The sequence below is a fragment of the Macrosteles quadrilineatus genome, unplaced genomic scaffold (assembly GCF_028750875.1).
Source record: "Macrosteles quadrilineatus isolate MER2022 unplaced genomic scaffold, UCM_ALF_1.0 Scaffold_2__2_contigs__length_208266976, whole genome shotgun sequence".
Taxonomy (NCBI): Eukaryota; Metazoa; Arthropoda; class Insecta; order Hemiptera; family Cicadellidae; genus Macrosteles; species Macrosteles quadrilineatus.
Window position 1 is genome coordinate 99,354,026 of NW_026542595.1, and position 17,522 is coordinate 99,371,547.

At 37.5% G+C, this 17,522-nt stretch overlaps 1 protein-coding gene across 1 annotated transcript in view; it reads left to right on the plus strand.

Moving 5' to 3' along the window:
• Positions 1–17,176, plus strand: part of LOC128986877 (uncharacterized) — a 42,283-nt gene extending 25,107 nt beyond the window's left edge. Inside the window, exons 3-7 of the mRNA XM_054407466.1 lie at positions 34–81; positions 4,530–4,714; positions 5,081–5,188; positions 5,761–5,942; positions 16,751–17,176. Of these exons, the coding sequence (XP_054263441.1) occupies positions 34–81; positions 4,530–4,714; positions 5,081–5,188; positions 5,761–5,942; positions 16,751–16,850 (623 nt within the window). The 3' untranslated portion in view covers positions 16,851–17,176. The remainder of the gene's footprint in view (positions 1–33; positions 82–4,529; positions 4,715–5,080; positions 5,189–5,760; positions 5,943–16,750) is intronic.
• The last annotated feature ends 346 nt before the right edge of the window (positions 17,177–17,522 follow it).

The following is a 17,522-nucleotide window of genomic DNA, read 5'->3' on the forward strand; positions in this document are numbered from 1 at the left end:
TGTTAATTTTTGAAAGTATATTGTCTTATACAGTTTCAGATGGTGTTCCAAAGCCGTCAGAGGAAGAGCCTGTTGAACGAAGTAAGTATTCACTATATCATATAACTTTGTCATACTTTCGATAGAAGGACACATGTTACATCACAGAAAATGCTTTTTAATTGATTTCAGACTATTATTTATAATTTGCGGAAAGTTAATAAAAGAAACATCTTATAACACTTAAAACATATATTTACGCTTATACTGTTACTCACAAGACGGTAAATATACAAAAAAGATGGTAAGTGGTGATCGATTTCGATTGGACACTCCAATCATCATCAGACCCAATAGGCGAATGACATAATGTATACAATGTACATTCGCCTATTGGGTCTGATGATGATTGGAGTGTCCAATCGAAATCGATCACCAATAACCATCTTTTTTGTATATTGACCGCCTTGTGAGTAACAGTATAAGCGTAAATATATGTTTTAAATGTTATAAGACGCTTCTTTTATTTACTTTCCGTAAATTTAATAACATGTACAATGCTGATCAAGAAGTTATTTATAATTTGGTGTACACTTGACTAAATTTTTCACAAGATTTTATTTTTGTTGTTCAAAGGTTTATTGCGGACATTTTCCATCACGAATGTAAAAAACAATACACAACGTTTCGGGATCTGGAATCTGATCCCGTCTTCAGGTGAAAAAACTTAACTAACACATTACAACTAACAATACACAAACGCCCAACCTAAGTTGGAATACACTACCGAGGGTAGTAGTCAAAAAATATGCACTGTATAGCAGTCAAGTCATGATACAACATGCAATTAATAACAAAACACAAAACACTATAATCTATAAAAGGTTTACGTACAAAAAACTCACTCAATGGAACACTAACAACACCGTACGCTATGACTCCACCAATGAGACTGAACCAACATGGCTGACCAATCGGAAACACGGAGACAACAGAAATGGCTTCCGGTCCCTGGAAAAGTAAAACCAACAAAATGGCGGAGCGATGTACGATGCCGCAAGATGTGTGTTAATTATGTTTATTCCTATCTCGAGTTTTACTACGAGTTAACATAACGTGCGAATTTTGAGGAGAACTCGTTATTTCCTTATTTATTGAACAATTAAGTTCCCTATCCTTTAGTTCCTTGTTCAAAATGGGTAGCCAAAGTGGCCTTATTTCAACCGATGACTGACTGATTGGTTGGTCTGCTAATTTAATGTATGAGGCTTCAATGAGTTTACGTTTGAAAAAATGAGGTTCCTTATGGACAATTTTTGCCTCTTCAAAATTCATAATTGAATTTTTTATTCATTGAATGAGTTTTTAGAGCATCTTAATAGCGTTTCATCCTCCATAAAACTAACCATGGAGGTGGAATCACAAAACAAACTCCCCTTTTTGGACGTGTGCGTAGAAAAGCATTTGAACAGTCTTAGAACATCTGTTTATAGAAAAAAGACACACACAGGGCAGTATCTAAACTTTCAATCAAACCACCAAATTTCTGTCAAGGAGGGGGTTGCTTACTCTCTGTTTGACAGGGCTAAGAGCATTTGCTCCAATCAGGATGAGTTAAAGGAGGAAATTAAGAAAGTAGAACAGGATTTGGCTAGTAACGGATACCCTCGATCCATTATAAACAAATGCAAGAAAGATAGGGCTACGCGTGAACCTTTACAAAATCGCAAGGAAAAACTCGTCCACATGTCAATCCCGTATGTGTCAGGGCTGTCGGAAAAAATCAGAAGGGTTGCTAGGAAATTTAATGTGCAAACAGCATTTAGGACACATAACACACTTAGACAGAGTCTCGTCAAAACAAAACCCAAAAATGGCACTCAGGATACTAAAAACTGTGTTTACAGAATAAATTGCAATGATTGTTCCAGGCCTTACTATGGCGAGACAAAAAGACCGTTGAACATTAGAATCAAAGAACACAGAGAAAACACCAAAAAAGGTTTAGTGGAAAAATCTAAGATCGCTCATCATTGCTGGTCCGAAAATCATCGTATGAATTTTGAAGAGGCAAAAATTGTCCATAAGGAACCTCATTTTTTCAAACGTAAACTCATTGAAGCCTCATACATTAAATTAGCAGACCAACCAATCAGTCAGTCATCGGTTGAAATAAGGCCACTTTGGCTACCCATTTTGAACAAGGAACTAAAGGATAGGGAACTTAATTTATTTATTTATTTATTTATTTATTTATCCATATACGGTAATCACCATTTTACATTGTACATACATTGCAATTTTTTTTACAGATGGCCAAAAAAAAAGATATACTACTAAAATGATCAGCTATCTACTACCTACACTTAGAATTAACGAAACAAAGTTGAAAAAATAAATATATGATAAATATCACAGCAAGTGGCAATAAAGAGTAGAGACTAGTTAACATGCAGGAACAATAATAACAATAAATATTGATGAAGTAGAGACTAACAATGAGCAAACCCAAAATTATGAAACACTACAAAATAATACATATTATGGAGGCAAAACCAGCAAATTTACAGAAAAAAAATAACAATGTGCAAAAGGTACGGTAAACTCTGAAGAAATTAAAAACTTAACAATGAGGTAACAACAAGACAGACCATAATATTAATAAATATGAAAAAGTAAGCACATAAGTGAGGGGAGTCGACGGCCCCAACACTACCACACACTTGAACAAAACATGCACTCACTGGCTTGGAAGTGAGGGGAGTCGACGGCCCCAAAACTACCACACACTTGCACAGAAACATGCACTCACTGGCTCGGAAGTGAGGGGAGTCGACGGCCCCAACACTAAGTCATCGCCACACTCCTAACGAAAAGCTAATTAAAAATAAATCAAACATGCACATGCTCCTCTGACGAGTAGAAGTTGGTTAGCTCCCTCCTAAGACGATTCTCGGAGAACTGAATGAGGTCGATGTAACTGGGCAGGCTGTTTCCCAGACGATGAATTTAATTGTTTAATTGTTCAATAAATAAGGAAATAACGAGTTCTCCTCAAAATTCGCACGTTATGTTAACTCGTAGTAAAACTCGAGATAGGAATAAACATAATTAACACACATCTTGCGGCATCGTACATCGCTCCGCCATTTTGTTGGTTTTACTTTTCCAGGGACCGGAAGCCATTTCTGTTGTCTCCGTGTTTCCGATTGGTCAGCCATGTTGGTTCAGTCTCATTGGTGGAGTCATAGCGTACGGTGTTGTTAGTGTTCCATTGAGTGAGTTTTTTGTACGTAAACCTTTTATAGATTATAGTGTTTTGTGTTTTGTTATTAATTGCATGTTGTATCATGACTTGACTGCTATACAGTGCATATTTTTTGACTACTACCCTCGGTAGTGTATTCCAACTTAGGTTGGGCGTTTGTGTATTGTTAGTTGTAATGTGTTAGTTAAGTTTTTTCACCTGAAGACGGGATCAGATTCCAGATCCCGAAACGTTGTGTATTGTTTTTTACATTCGTGATGGAAAATGTCCGCAATAAACCTTTGAACAACATTAACTCACCATCACCAACAATGAACTTCAAACAAAAAAAGATTTTATTCTATGTCTTTCTATTGGTTAATTGTAGAATATGTTTCAGTGATGAACCCTTAGAGGCTAGTGTTGTTGATATGTTGTTGCTCTATGGCAGTGCTGGATTTAGGGTACTTACTAAAGGCCAAATTACTTCAGCGGCCCCTGTGGTGGAAATTCCTTGCGATCGTGGAAGTAATCGTGAATATCTCCTATGCATCAAGGGGATATCATCATCGACACCTGTAATCGTGGACATCTCTCCTAAAACAAGTCAAAGCCATCATAAGTATCCGTGACCACGGCAAAATCATGAACATCCCCCGCGGGCTGCAACAAAGGGACATCATCCTCGACACTTGCGACCGCAGTGAAATCGTGAACATCTCCCGTGAGCTCTCTTACGGTGTTTTTCTGCCCTTCATATTCATATTCATTTGAGATGGAGACTCAATCTATGTGTGTATTTTAACCCAAATATGAGTGAAGGATCAGTGTAGAATGGAGTGGGATGCCTTGTTACGCTTTGTTACTGACTGAGACCAGCTGTTTCATCAGTCAGGACCATTTTTTAATGCCCAATGATCAAGGACACCTGGGTCCAGTTTCGAACCATCAAAACATTACAAAATTTTCTCAGAATCGAACCGGCAACCTTCATTAAGGATCATCTTCAGCTTAACTCTTTAAGTTTTGTCCCAGAGAACTGGATGTGTCGATCGATTTAGTGGTAAAATCTTGTTAACAAAGTTCAAAAGGATTTTAAACAACATAAAAAGAGCAGATATACATAAAAATAACAACATGGGTCAAATAGAAGTTGAGATTGAAGCAATGTTAACATGTAAAGTAGTGCCAAAACTGGCACTTGATTCGGCCAACAAATATCAAAGTTTCAGTATGTGACCATTTGGTTTCTTAAATTGTGGGAGTGGTTGTATAGCGGTTGTAATAAAAGTTTCTGTTATAGAAGCTGTAGTCAAGCCCAAGCCAGCCCAGTGTATACCTGAGCTAAAGACAATCAGTCTGAGAGAGACAGAGGACCCATGGATCTACTACTGGCCTGAGTGTACCAGACTAGAGCAATGTGGTGGTTGTTGTATACATAAGCAGCTTAGCTGCCAACCCATTGAGACTGAAATTGTTAACTTTCAGGTAGGCCTTGATCACATTCCTTACTGTACCTACTATTTATTTTTTTATGTTGAAAATGTTTGTGAACTGATGTTCTTTCCTTTTCTTTTGATCACTTGCTGAGTCTGTAACTTTCCAAAACTATCCCACAAATTTTCTCTTGTCCAAAATTATCACCTACCTATCTGAATACAAATTGGCATAGTGGCAAAATACTGTGTCAATGATCAATCCACTTGTCCCAAGGAAAAGAGCGGAAGAACTGTTTTGTCATGAATCTCGGGCTTTATCTTGCTCTGTTTGATATTTTAGTATTTCTGTACTAGTAACCTAAACTTATCAGTGAGCGGTCTTATTTTATAACATAACTTTATGTGATTGTGTCAGGTGACTGTCCTGGAATATGCTGGAAACCAAATGATCTACAAAGGAAAAGAGATAATCAGCAGAGAGAAGCACACAAAGTGCAAGTGTGACTGTATAGTCAAGGAGAAGGTTGGTATTGTCTATCACGCTAATACCTCGGTATTATGACAATTATTTAAAATCTAAGATATTGTACATTTAACAATGGTAAGGATTGACTTTCTTATTCCTGCTTGGCACTGATGAAGGTTCTTGTAGATTCCGTTTCCTCTTCTGCACCGGATTTAGAATCATCTTCTTCCACGTCCTTCTTCCTGTACATATCTCCTCCGCAGCCAACGGATATTGGCAGTAATCTACAGAAAACTACTCAAACATTCCACACTCATTGTTTATTCATATTTTGGTAAAAATATGGCTATTTGTGTCCCCATTAACCCTCGAGGGGAGTTAAGACCTGTTGACAATGAATTGTTTTATTTTTTTTATCATTTATTGCTATACCCTATCCACATCACTTCAGGTTGTGTAATATAATCTGTACTGCCAATTTGAATCCACAAGCTTTGTTAATCCTCCTCCCTTCCTGTGTATTTCATTTTTTTTTATTAAAAAAATAAACATAGATGCTATTAAGTGTCCATCACAATTAGGCTGATAAAACTTTATGACCTTGTTCTAGTAATTTTGAATTTTCTCAGGATTGCAATGAACTTCAGGAGTATCGTAAAAGTGAATGTCGCTGCTTTTGTACCAACAAAGATGCTGAAGCAAAATGCAACGATGACCCCAAGAAACACTGGAATCCGGATAGTTGCTCCTGTGAGTGCCTCAGTGTGGTTGAGTGTTCGTCTGGAACATATTACGACCCATCAAGTTGCAGGTAAGTTTCTATTTTATTAACGAGTAAATTTAAATTTTAACAATTACAATTGGTGAGTCAGTGGCTCAGTCTTGACTTTGGGCCATGGGCAGACTTGGCCTGTTCACGACCCTGTCAGCGCCCTCGGCACAACTAATAGTAGCGCCCCTTCCAACAGCTGGAAGACTGTAAAGGCAGTTTGCAGGACCACCATTACGAAGGCCTCCACACCCCCTTCCCTACCGCATACCCCCTTATTCAAGGCCCCGTCCTTGCTGGGTTACCATTGAAATGCAAGCCACGCACACATACGCGCGACCGATGAGGCAAACAGAACGAGTATCACAAATACATGGTGAGATGGTTTGTGGCTTGTTCTAAGCGGGCGACATGCGTGATGGCGGCAAAGGTTTAATGCAGGAAAATGTGAGCGAACACCTGACGCGGTAGTCGCGCGCTGAATTCATTGTGCACTTAAGGAAAGATGTCTTCATCGCTCGTGTAACTTGCATAGCATTGATCTAAAATGTCAGTTTTGGTTCAGAAGGAAATTGTCCCTTAACTCTCATACAAATTTTTTTTTTCACTTTTGTATACATTTTATTTTATTATATCAATTTTATCCTTAGTTTCTTTGAGAGCCTTTCCATTATAACTTTAGACCCCACGTGTCTTGTACTGGCAACTGATAGCCGTAGGGCACCTAGCTGGTCTCTATCTGTCGGGAAAATGCAGAGCACGTACCTCAAGGACCATGCCCACCCTCCCTTCTTGTAATTTAAATTATTTGCAGTATTTACACAATTTGTCCAATCTCTTATTTGTTGGTTTATTTTTGGTTTGCTAGACATTTTTTTCCACTAGACTAGAAACTCGTACTATACTAATTTTTCTGGTTTTTCGTGTTGCAAAGTTGTCAATAATGTTTTTGTAATCCGATTTTATAGTAATATATATAGTAATACTAGCAGAGAACCCGTCCTTTGTACGGGGTTGGCATAAAGTATAAAATGCTTATTGCAGTTATACTCAAGTTTTGCGTTTGCAATGGGAGAGGACACAGTTTGATAAAATTTGCTTCTTTAAATTTACGTTATACTATAGTATTACACATCTTCCATAGCCATAATATTCTACAACTTCTCGTAAACAATAGAGAAAAAATAAATTATTAAAAATCAGGAAAATATCACAAATCATTCATGAAATTAAAAACATAAACATAACTGTAAACAATCCTAACTATACAGTTCTCGTTGCGTATCACATTTGTTCGTTGCTGCTTAGTTCAATAGCTGTTTTCATTAATTAAAATAATAATAGTGTTGCACCCTGTCAGTTAATCTTATAACTTTTTAATGCTTTTGCATATCATAGAACCAACTTTTTTATAGTAGGGACCACGTAAGTTTGCGTTTGGTGGCAGCCAATCACAAGACAAGGCTAGTGCGACGTTGCCACATCGCCCGTTGACAACACTGATTAAAATACTGAACAATATTTTCAAATCAGCTGGCATAAATTTCCACAGTATAAACAAACATCTCAAACCAAGTATATAATCGAGCGGAGCGAGCGAAGCTCTTTGAGATCGGACCTTATGCAAACTATGTAATCAATTAACTCAATAACGGCTGAACATATTGAATCCAAACTTACCAGGGGTATTTCGACAAATATTTTTGATGTTTCGAAACAAACAAATTTCAATTTGATGATACCTGTACAATTTAAGACTGACATAAAATTTGCAATGTTTAACAGGAGTCTTATGAGTTGCCATGATGGTTACGAGATAACAACGTAGATGTAAACAAAGAATCGTAGCGTATGCGACTCGACATTCTGTACCCACGGGCACCTCAGCTTACACATGCACATATGGCCTATTTACAATAGACAGTACAAAAGAAAAGGAGTCAGATGGATACCATTAAGCGTTGATTAACAATACACCGATTCGCATACTGGCGGCCTTACTGAATTATTCCAAGGAGATTATTTCTTTTAATTGTTGTTATTGCTATTAGTTTTTTGGTAAATATTAGTCCTGAGTGTGGTAACTTTTTATGACGATTAGATTAAGGTATCTGTTATCCTAAAATGCTATGGGAAGGGAGGGAAACAGGTCCGCGACGTAGGAAGTCGTGAAGGAAGCAGTTAAGATGAGCGGTCCGGAGTGTGGGAACTGTTTATGTCGATTAGATTAAGGTATCTACAATCCTAAAATGTTTATATTTAATATATTTAACTATACTTGTTAACTTGTATTGTCCAATTTATAACTTTTAAGTGTGGAAATAATTTTCTCTGTGCAGATACAGACACAGTTACAATTACACATGCCAACGTTGTAAATATATGTTCAGTAATTTATGTCTGTTTATTTAAATGTATATTTTTTTTATTTGAAAGTCTGACGCCATCAATTCCTTTTGGGTAAAAGATGAAGATAATAAGGTAATAATTACAAAAAGTAGAGCCTAGACTGCTTGGCCTGTACGGGAGTCCAGTTGTAAAATAAGCGTGATATAATATTCCTATTTTTCCTATTTTGGGAGCTTAACAAGCAATGGTAGTAGTATATTAATGTAAACATTTATTAATAAAACCATTTTCTTATTTGTTATCTTATTTTTTTATGTAAAATACTATTGTGGTTCTTTAGCAATGGTACTTATGATAAAAATAAAGCTACTATGAGTAGAAAAAAATCAAACGCTGCTGATCATAACTTTAATTAACATTATAAAGGTCCGGGAAATGTGTCCTATTTACTTGTTTGGATCTATTCAGTCTCGGGGGATAATTAATTATGAGGTAGTTAGTTTTCAGCGTCCGGCTCTTCTTCGGTTTCTGCTTCACTACTAGTGTCTGAACTTTCCGCCAAGTTTACAATTAATTTGTCTATTGTTACGGTTCTAACACACTCCTTCTTAAAATCCTCTTCCTGCAGAGCTTCTGCATGTAGAACTCTGGACTTCCACTCTTCTTTCGTTACATTGTTTAAAGCGTCATGTACAAGTTGCTCAACGTCTTTTAATTTAAAGGTTTTATTTTTGGATGCCACCTCTCCTTTCACTTTAGCCCATACTAACTCGATGGGGTTATATTGGCAGTGATAAGGAGGGAGCCTGACCACTGTATGCCCCATTTCATTGGCCAAAATATCTAGTTCATACTTTTTCGGTTGGGTTTTGTACGGAAGAACCCTCGCGAGTAGTTCTGGTTTGGTTTCACTCGTTGAATATTGTATATTTTTTGCAGATAGCCAATTTTGAATGTTTTCCTTTGTCCACGATGTATTTGGTATTTTTTCTACGAGGACGGAGTGGTATGGTGCGTTGTCCATTACAATTATCGAACCCTCTTCCAAAATGTATAACAATTTAATGAACCATTCTTTAAATGAGTCAGCATTCATTTCATCATGATAGTCGTTTGAGGACGTTTTTGATTGAAACACCCACTTGCATTCATGCAAAAACCCATCTTTCGCTGAACCAACATGGCAAATTATTAGTCTCCTACCTTTGCCGAGAGGAACCTTTAATCCACCTGACTCAGTCGTATCCTGCCATATGTACTTCTGTGTATGATTTTCGTTCACCCACGTTTCGTCAAGGTAATATACGGGTCTGCTGTCACTAGATTCTCGGAGCTCATGCATGGTTCTCAGAAATTTTAAACGAGCAGCTACGACGTCGTTTCTTTCTAATAAAAACTTTCGACCGTCGTTGGTTTTTTTGTATCTAAAACCTATTTGTCTCAACAATCTTTTGGTCGAGGTTACCGATCCCATGTAGTTTATCTTTTCTTTAAGATCATTAGTGATTTTTTTTGCTGTAGGAAATTCTCCTTTATCGTAATACTCTTGTACTGTTCGTCTCAAAACATCCTTTTCAAAGTCGTCAAATCCTGTTACTTTCGGTTTTCGCTTTCTCTGCTTACCTGGTGAAGGAAACTTCATTTCAGATTGCGTTGGTTCACCCTCTATTGGTCGTTTGGCCTCTGCTCTTATTGTATTTACTGTTCTTTCACTTACACCACAAGCCTGAGCACACAGTTTTCCACTTTGCTTGAAATTTAGAGTTTCTCTAAAATTAGGCAATGACATATTCTTAAAGAAGTTGTAAACGTTATAAATAATACGCCTTTCACCACTGCGTAATATTTTTCCCTTGCCGCCCTTACTTCTGGATGGCTGTCCACTCGAACTAGCATTAACTTCATTGGTTACGATATTGTCACCAGCACTATTACAATCCATTTTGTCCAAATGTAAAACACAATTAAGTTGACTAATAAATTAAAACGGTATACTAAAATACCTACTTACCCGGCAATTACCATAACTAATTAATGTCTATTCACCAATGAAGGAGATCACTGTACAAACAAGTCTTTAAAATACTCTACAAAATATTGAGTTGATAGAAACACTTCAAGAATATAGTACTTTTATCTCCAACGTTTTTTAAACTATAGCTGAATTCATAAGGTTCACTTCACCACATTGTTTATATACTTAAAAACAATGAAGTAAAGTAACGAACTAATCAGATTCAAGGATTGATAGAAAATAAGTAAAATTTTAATGTAAAATTGCAAACTAATCAGCTGATAACAAACAATTAAATTGTTGATTCTCCGACTTCATCACACACATCCTTTTCAGTGTTTTCATGCGTGGTTCTATTCCAAGGCCACACTGCTATTCTCCCGAGAACAGAATTGTTGAACTATGAGTGGGATGTGGGATAAAACGGGGGTTCTCGATCCAAAAATTATAATTTTTGTTTTCGTTGTGTGGATACACTGATTCTTTCCTTAATCATAAATATTGAACTAAATGATTGGTAATCAACAGTTGCAGGAAGGATTATTGGGGTTTGGTTTGGCTGTGATGATTCTAAATTTATCACATAGTGTTTGAAGTACATTGTTTTAGGAATGTAATTTATAGGTCTACTAAAGTTTCCCATTATTTTTTATAACGGTATCCTGTTTCTACTACCTACTATTTAATGTTATAAATTTTCAAAAATAAATAGAATTTTTTAAGGCACAGATGCAAAGAAAAACATTAAAACTCTTATGTGACTGTGTCTATTAGAGTCCCACTACTCGTTTGGTCAAATGCATTTTAATACATAAAAGCTTGTGCAGCTTTTCATTTGCTTGAACTCAATTCATCTATACTCGCACACAAGCTACAAGAATGATTTAAAAAAAAATTATCGTTAAGGTATACTCTACGAAACAAAGATATTAACTTGAAGCCAGGTCTAACAATTCTTTGAAGCTCAACGGTTAAGATTAGGATTTTACCTGAAGCAAAGTGGCAGGCGTTCAGAATCAAGATGTATGGAGTAAATTTGGGAAAAGTATAAAGTAAATAAAAGCATGTCTTGTTATCCATATTTAATAAACTAAAATGGATTTGGGGCCTAGAATTATTCATAAAGAAATTGCTAACATTGTTCAGACCAAATATTGTTTCACCTTAAACACAGCACAAAAGCGCATCACCAATGAACCAATAAAGAAAACACGTCTTACTACTGAAATTTAAAACGTATAAATTCCATAATTAAACATACGAGTCTGAATTTACTGATTTTAAGAAAAATAGCCTATAATGCCATTCAAATAAGCTACGCCAGCCGAAAATATCATTCGTATCTGAATTAGTAAAATGTAAGCGCTTCCAACAATGAAGCGCCCGCAGCTGGGCATACAGTGACGTCATCACTCGCAGTTGCAGTCCACTCTGTCTGGCCCACCTCTTTAACTCTATACGCCTTGATTCAGAGTGGGTTTGTTTGGGAAGTAGATTTGGCAACACCGCACGGTTCTCATTGGTTCATTCAAAACCATATGGTAAATAGGCTCCTCCCTCAAACGCAAACTTACGTGGTCCCGACACTAGTTGAAACAGCTGACTAAATTCTTTAATTCCCATTAAATATGAATACTTATAAGGTTAACATGGGGAGCTACAGAGCCACTGGGGCGGAGCCCAAAAGGATTTTTGAGATAAGAATATGCGTATATGTTAATCGGGAATGTGAGCTATCAACACGCCAAATTTCAGCCCAATCCGTCCAGTGATTAAAGCGTGATTGAACTTCAAACAAACAAACACACAAACTTTCACATTGATCATATTAGTAAGATACAACAACAATAAACAATAACAATAATAAAGTACTGTTTAACAACAATAAACCACTACGCTTTTCATCAAGCATTGACGATCTTATTTCTGCTTTTACTCTTTCAATGCTGAAAAGCTTTGTTCTACTGAGCAGTTTGTATTAGGTATCCTATACTCTAATACGAGCAATGTTTGCTTGTATGCTTGCTTGCTTGCTTGCTTGCTTGCAGAAAGATCTCGAAAACGGCTCCGACGATTTTCTTCAAATCTTGTAAATAGTTTATTTTTGGCCTAAAAACGAGTTTCATGCAGTTAGAACTGCCAACAAAAATCTAATTACGTAGAAAAATGAAACTGAAAATCACATTTTTTTAACATTAGTCTTATGGGTTGCTAGGTAACCATGTTGGATGAATTAAATAACAAGGATAAAGTAAACAAAAGACTTGAAGTTGTAGCATGTGTTCATAGTAAGCCAACTACCCACAGTATACTAGCAAATTACAAATACAGTACAAAAGGAAAACATCACTTAATAATTAGCATAATATTTAGCAAAGATTATACTGAAGATTACTCGATACATTGTAGGGAGTATGTTTTATAGTCTATGGTTTTATCTATGATTGTAGTCAAGGGCAGCAGTGCGAAGTCTGGGATCTGTTTATAACGATTAGATTAGATTAAGGCAATCCTAAAATACTATGGGAAGGGAAGGAAACAGGTCCGCGACATAGGAAGTGGTGAAGGAAGTAATAAAGGCAATCATAAAATGCTATGGGAATAGAGGGAAACAGGTCCGTGACGTAGGGAGTGATGAAGGAAGTAGTGAAGGCGAGCAGTCCGGAGTGTGGGGAATGTTTATGACGATAAGATTAGGGTATCTGCAATCCTAAAATGCTATGGGAAGGAAGGAAAACAGGTCCGCGACGTAGGAAGTGGTGAAGGAAGTAGTCAAGGCGAGTAGTCCGGATTGTGGGAACTGTTTATGATGATTAGATTAAGGTGTCCGCAATCTTAAAATGCTATGGAAAGGAAGGAAAACAGGTCCGCGACATAGGAAGTGGTGAAGGAAGTAGTCAAGGCGAGCTGTCCGGAGTGTGGGAACTGTTTATGACGATTAGATAAGGGTATGGGCAATCCTAAAATGCTACGGGAAGGGAGGGAAACAGGTCCGCGACGTAGGAAGTGGTGAAGGAAGTAGTCAAGGCGAGCTGTCCGGAATGTGGGAACTGTTTATGACGATTAGATAAGGATATGGGCAATCCTAAAATGCTATGGGAAGGGAGGGAAACAGGTCCGCGACGTAGGAAGTGGTGAAGGAAGTAGTCAAGGCGAGCTGTCCGGAGTGTGGGAACTGTTTATGACGATTAGATAAGGGTATGGGCAATCCTAAAATGCTATGGGAAGGGAGGGAAACAGATCCGCGACGTAGGAAGTGGTGAAGGAAGTAACAAAGGCAATCATAAAATGCTATGGGAATAGAGGGAAACAGGTCCGTGACGTAGGAAGTGATGAAGGAAGTAGTGAAGGCGATCAGTCCGGAGTGTGGGGAATGTTTATGACGATAAGATTAGGGTATCTGCAATCCTAAAATGCTATTGGAAGGAAGGAAAACAGGTCCGCGACGTAGGAAGTGGTGAAGGAAGTAGTCAAGGCGAGTAGTCCGTAGTGTGGGAACTGTTTATGACGATTAGATTAAGGTGTCCGCAATCTTAAAATGCTATGGAAAGGAAGGAAAACAGGTCCGCGACATAGGAAGTGGTGAAGGAAGTAGTCAAGGCGAGCTGTCCTGGGTGTGGGAACTGTTTATGACGATTAGATAAGGGTATGGGCAATCCTAAAATGTTATGGGAAGGGAGGGAAACAGGTCCGCGACGTAGGAAGTGGTGAAGGAAGTAGTCAAGGCGAGCTGTCCGGAGTGTGAGAACTGTTTATGGCGATTAGATTAAGGTATTTGCAATCCTAAAATGCAATGGGAAGGGAGGGAAACAGGTCCGCGACGTAGGAAGTGGTGAAGGAAGTAGTCAAGGCGAGTAGTCCGGAGTGTGGGAATTGTTTATGATGATTAGATTAAAGTATTTGCAATCCTAGTATGCTATGGAAAGGGAGGGAAACAGGTCCGCGACGTAGGAAGTGGTGAAGGAAGTAGTCAAGGCGAGTAGTCCGGAGTGTGGGAACTGTTTATGACGATTAGATTAAGGTATTTGCAATCTTTAAATGCAATGGGAATGGAGGGAAACAGGTCCATGACGTAGGAAATGGTGGTGAAGGCGAGCCGTGTGGAGTTTGGGAATGGATTTATGCATCTCCAATACTAAGGTGCTTTCAGAGTGAACTAATGATTTTCCCCGAGCAAAGCTCGGTCCCCAGGTACTAAGGTTAAATATATCCTGGCACTTTGAAATTGAAGAAAGTGCTCTCTAATTGGTTTGACTTTATATAGGTATACATTTCTTTGACTTTTGTTATGTTGTCCAAAATCATGTACTGTTTGAAATGGTTGCATTTCTGCAAAAAGTCTTGTCCATCAATAACTTTCTGGTGTTTGTCGCCTAGTAGTTTAACCTCACAAGCCACCTCTTGGGAATTTTTGAGTTGCAAATCCTGGAATACCGTATCTTGAATCTTGAGTCAAGATCTTTACAGTCCTCTCTTCTTTTGTGTAGCTGTACTAGGTTGTCAATTATCGCAACAAATACTTCAGTACAGAATCTCGCTCTAGGAGACATTTTTTCCATTCTAGTATCTGGGCTTTCATCAGGAAAAAAATAATTTTCCTATCCTCTACTTGCCACATACAGGTTCTTCTTTGCCAGCAAGTCTTAATGCTCTTGACTCGTAGTTATCAAACGAGTCTCTTTTTTCATACAAAACGAAGATAGTGTTTCAAGTTCCTTTGTAGCACCAGGTCTAGGTCTTGATTTTGAAGAGTCTTGCTTGTCTTGTTCACCCTTTCAAGAAGCTCATCCCAGATGACAGTTAGTATCGTGGTTTGGTAATTACCAAGAATTTTCAAATACCCGGCGTTTGAGACTCTTGTTGCTGGTGTCTTAGTATTGTCTGCATACTGTTCAAGAGCGTCTTTCAGTTCATGCTGACTTATGATCAGAGCTTGAAGTGTGTTTGCTCTGGCAGACCATCTTGTGTCACTCAATCGTTTAATCAAACGCTTTCTCTGATCTGTTTTTTATTTTCCTTCATTACGCTTTTCAGCGTGATTTTTTAAAACGTTCCATCTGTGGGTGGATGTCGAGAAAAACCATACAGTCCTGGTGGAAAGGGAAAAAATATGGTTGCTTCTGGACATGCCTTCTCAGCAACAAAACACCTAGCTAGGTTTAGTGAGTGAGCTGCACATGGTAAATAAACAGCAAGATAATTTTTACTTTAAATCTTCGCCTCGAGACCTGAGTATATGCTCGACACGTTGGACGCAATATCGTAGCTTTTCCCACGATAACATTCAACATGCGTTTCTCTAGTAAATTTAGTGTAACTTCCTCTAAACTTCAGAGGATTTGTGTCATTTACTGGGTAAGAGTTGTATCAGACGTTCCTTGGCAAAAGCTAGCATTAGTCGGTATGCGGTGTGTGAGACACATCTAGTATGGAGTCTAGAGAGAAAAACAAGCTAGTTTGATTTCATCTAAGATTTCCCTCGGTACTTCTTTACTCATAATCTCAATAAATTCACTGCAAATGTCGGATGGAAGGTACCTTTGCCTTTGTTACCACATTTTGCTATGGTTGAGCATGAAATTGATCGAATTCACTTATCATCTCAAGATATCCTGGAGAAAGTCTGTTTGATGTAGAACCAAGTCTTTGATTATCGCCTCTAAAAAGAAGACCGAGACTCGTTAAAAACTTTACAACAGACACAACTCGAGTCAATAAATCTCGCCAGTACACAGTGGGACTGGGCCTATTTCTTTGGCGGGAATTGTCGCCGGCAACCCTGCCACACTCGGCTATTGTTCACGTCAGTCGCGCAGCAGCCACGCTTCATTGTTTTTATAATTAAAAACTTACCTCAATGTTACTGCTAGTTTTTCTTCTGCACCAACACAATCACATAACTGAGTATCTGTCTTTTGTAAATTGTTTCTAATGTTTGAAAACAGTAAATCAAAAGATGCTATGGACATACGGTAATAATCAAAGAGTTTTTCCGGATAATGCTTGAGTTTTCGGTAATAAAACAAATTTCCTTCACATGGACGACTCATAATAATTGGAAGAACTCACCATTTTCATTTCCAGTTAAGCCCTCTGCGGCGACGAACAACATACTATTGCTGCTAAAAATTGAAATTTTGAGTGACAAAACTCATCTTGCATGGTGCGTCTCGTATGGTTGTTGCAAGACAACTGCCAAAGCCGATGATTTTTACCGCCAGAGTGGCACCTCTGGTCAATTTTTGCGCTACAGAAACTGGAATAAATAATAATAACCATCATATAAATTATAAGTTTATAACAGGGCGCTGCTGATAAATAAGTTTGAAACAAGTAAGAATAATATTAGCACCATAAGATCTACGTAAGCAGATAGCACTTAATAATGCATTTCAAAGCGTCAAGGCTACTTAAAATATCAAAGCTAAATGTTGTAAATGTTATGTTCTGGAAAACGCATGTTGTAACAAAAATGTTTTTCTTGCAGTTGTGAGCCCCTTCCAACCGAAGTCTCCACCAACAACTCAAAAATTACACAGCCTCCTACCCGTCGAAGATGGCAACCTAACTACTCTTTCTTTGGATGAAAGTAAACTCTACCTGATAACGAAAATCATCAGTCATTTTATACCAAAACATCTACATCATTCGAGCTTTCCATGTATATATTGTATTTATTTAGTTATAGTTGTTTATAGACCTAGTTAATATTATACATTTTTGGCCAGTGACGTTGCGTCTGGAAGGTGTATTTACTTAACTTAAATTTTCTGTTCGTTTATGTTTTCATAAAATGAACATGAGTTTGTTGGCCAATGAGTTGTTCCGTCCTGTAATCAGTGAAATTTTGTTTGTAAGTGAATTGTTGTGTATCTATGAACAAATAAATTTATTAAACGTTAACAATACTGTACTGTCCTGTTTTTTTTTTTGTTCTTCAATAATACTGATTGTTCTTATTTTAGTTTTTCAATATCGAGCCTCTGGATTACCAAGACGACATAAGAGATAAGTGGATTAAAATGCCTGTATTGTTGGTAATTGAATTAGTTGCTGTGGCAACTAATTTTAGCTCACAATAGAGCCATAATCAGGCTTTACAAGGTAATTGCCCCTTCTTCTGAAATAGTTCACACATATTTACAAACATCGAAACATCAATAAAACAACACACATGACTGGTTTTTACGAAGCAACCGGCGGCAGTTTATGTCTAAACTGTTTTGATTACCAACAATAAATGTATTTAAAACAATTTC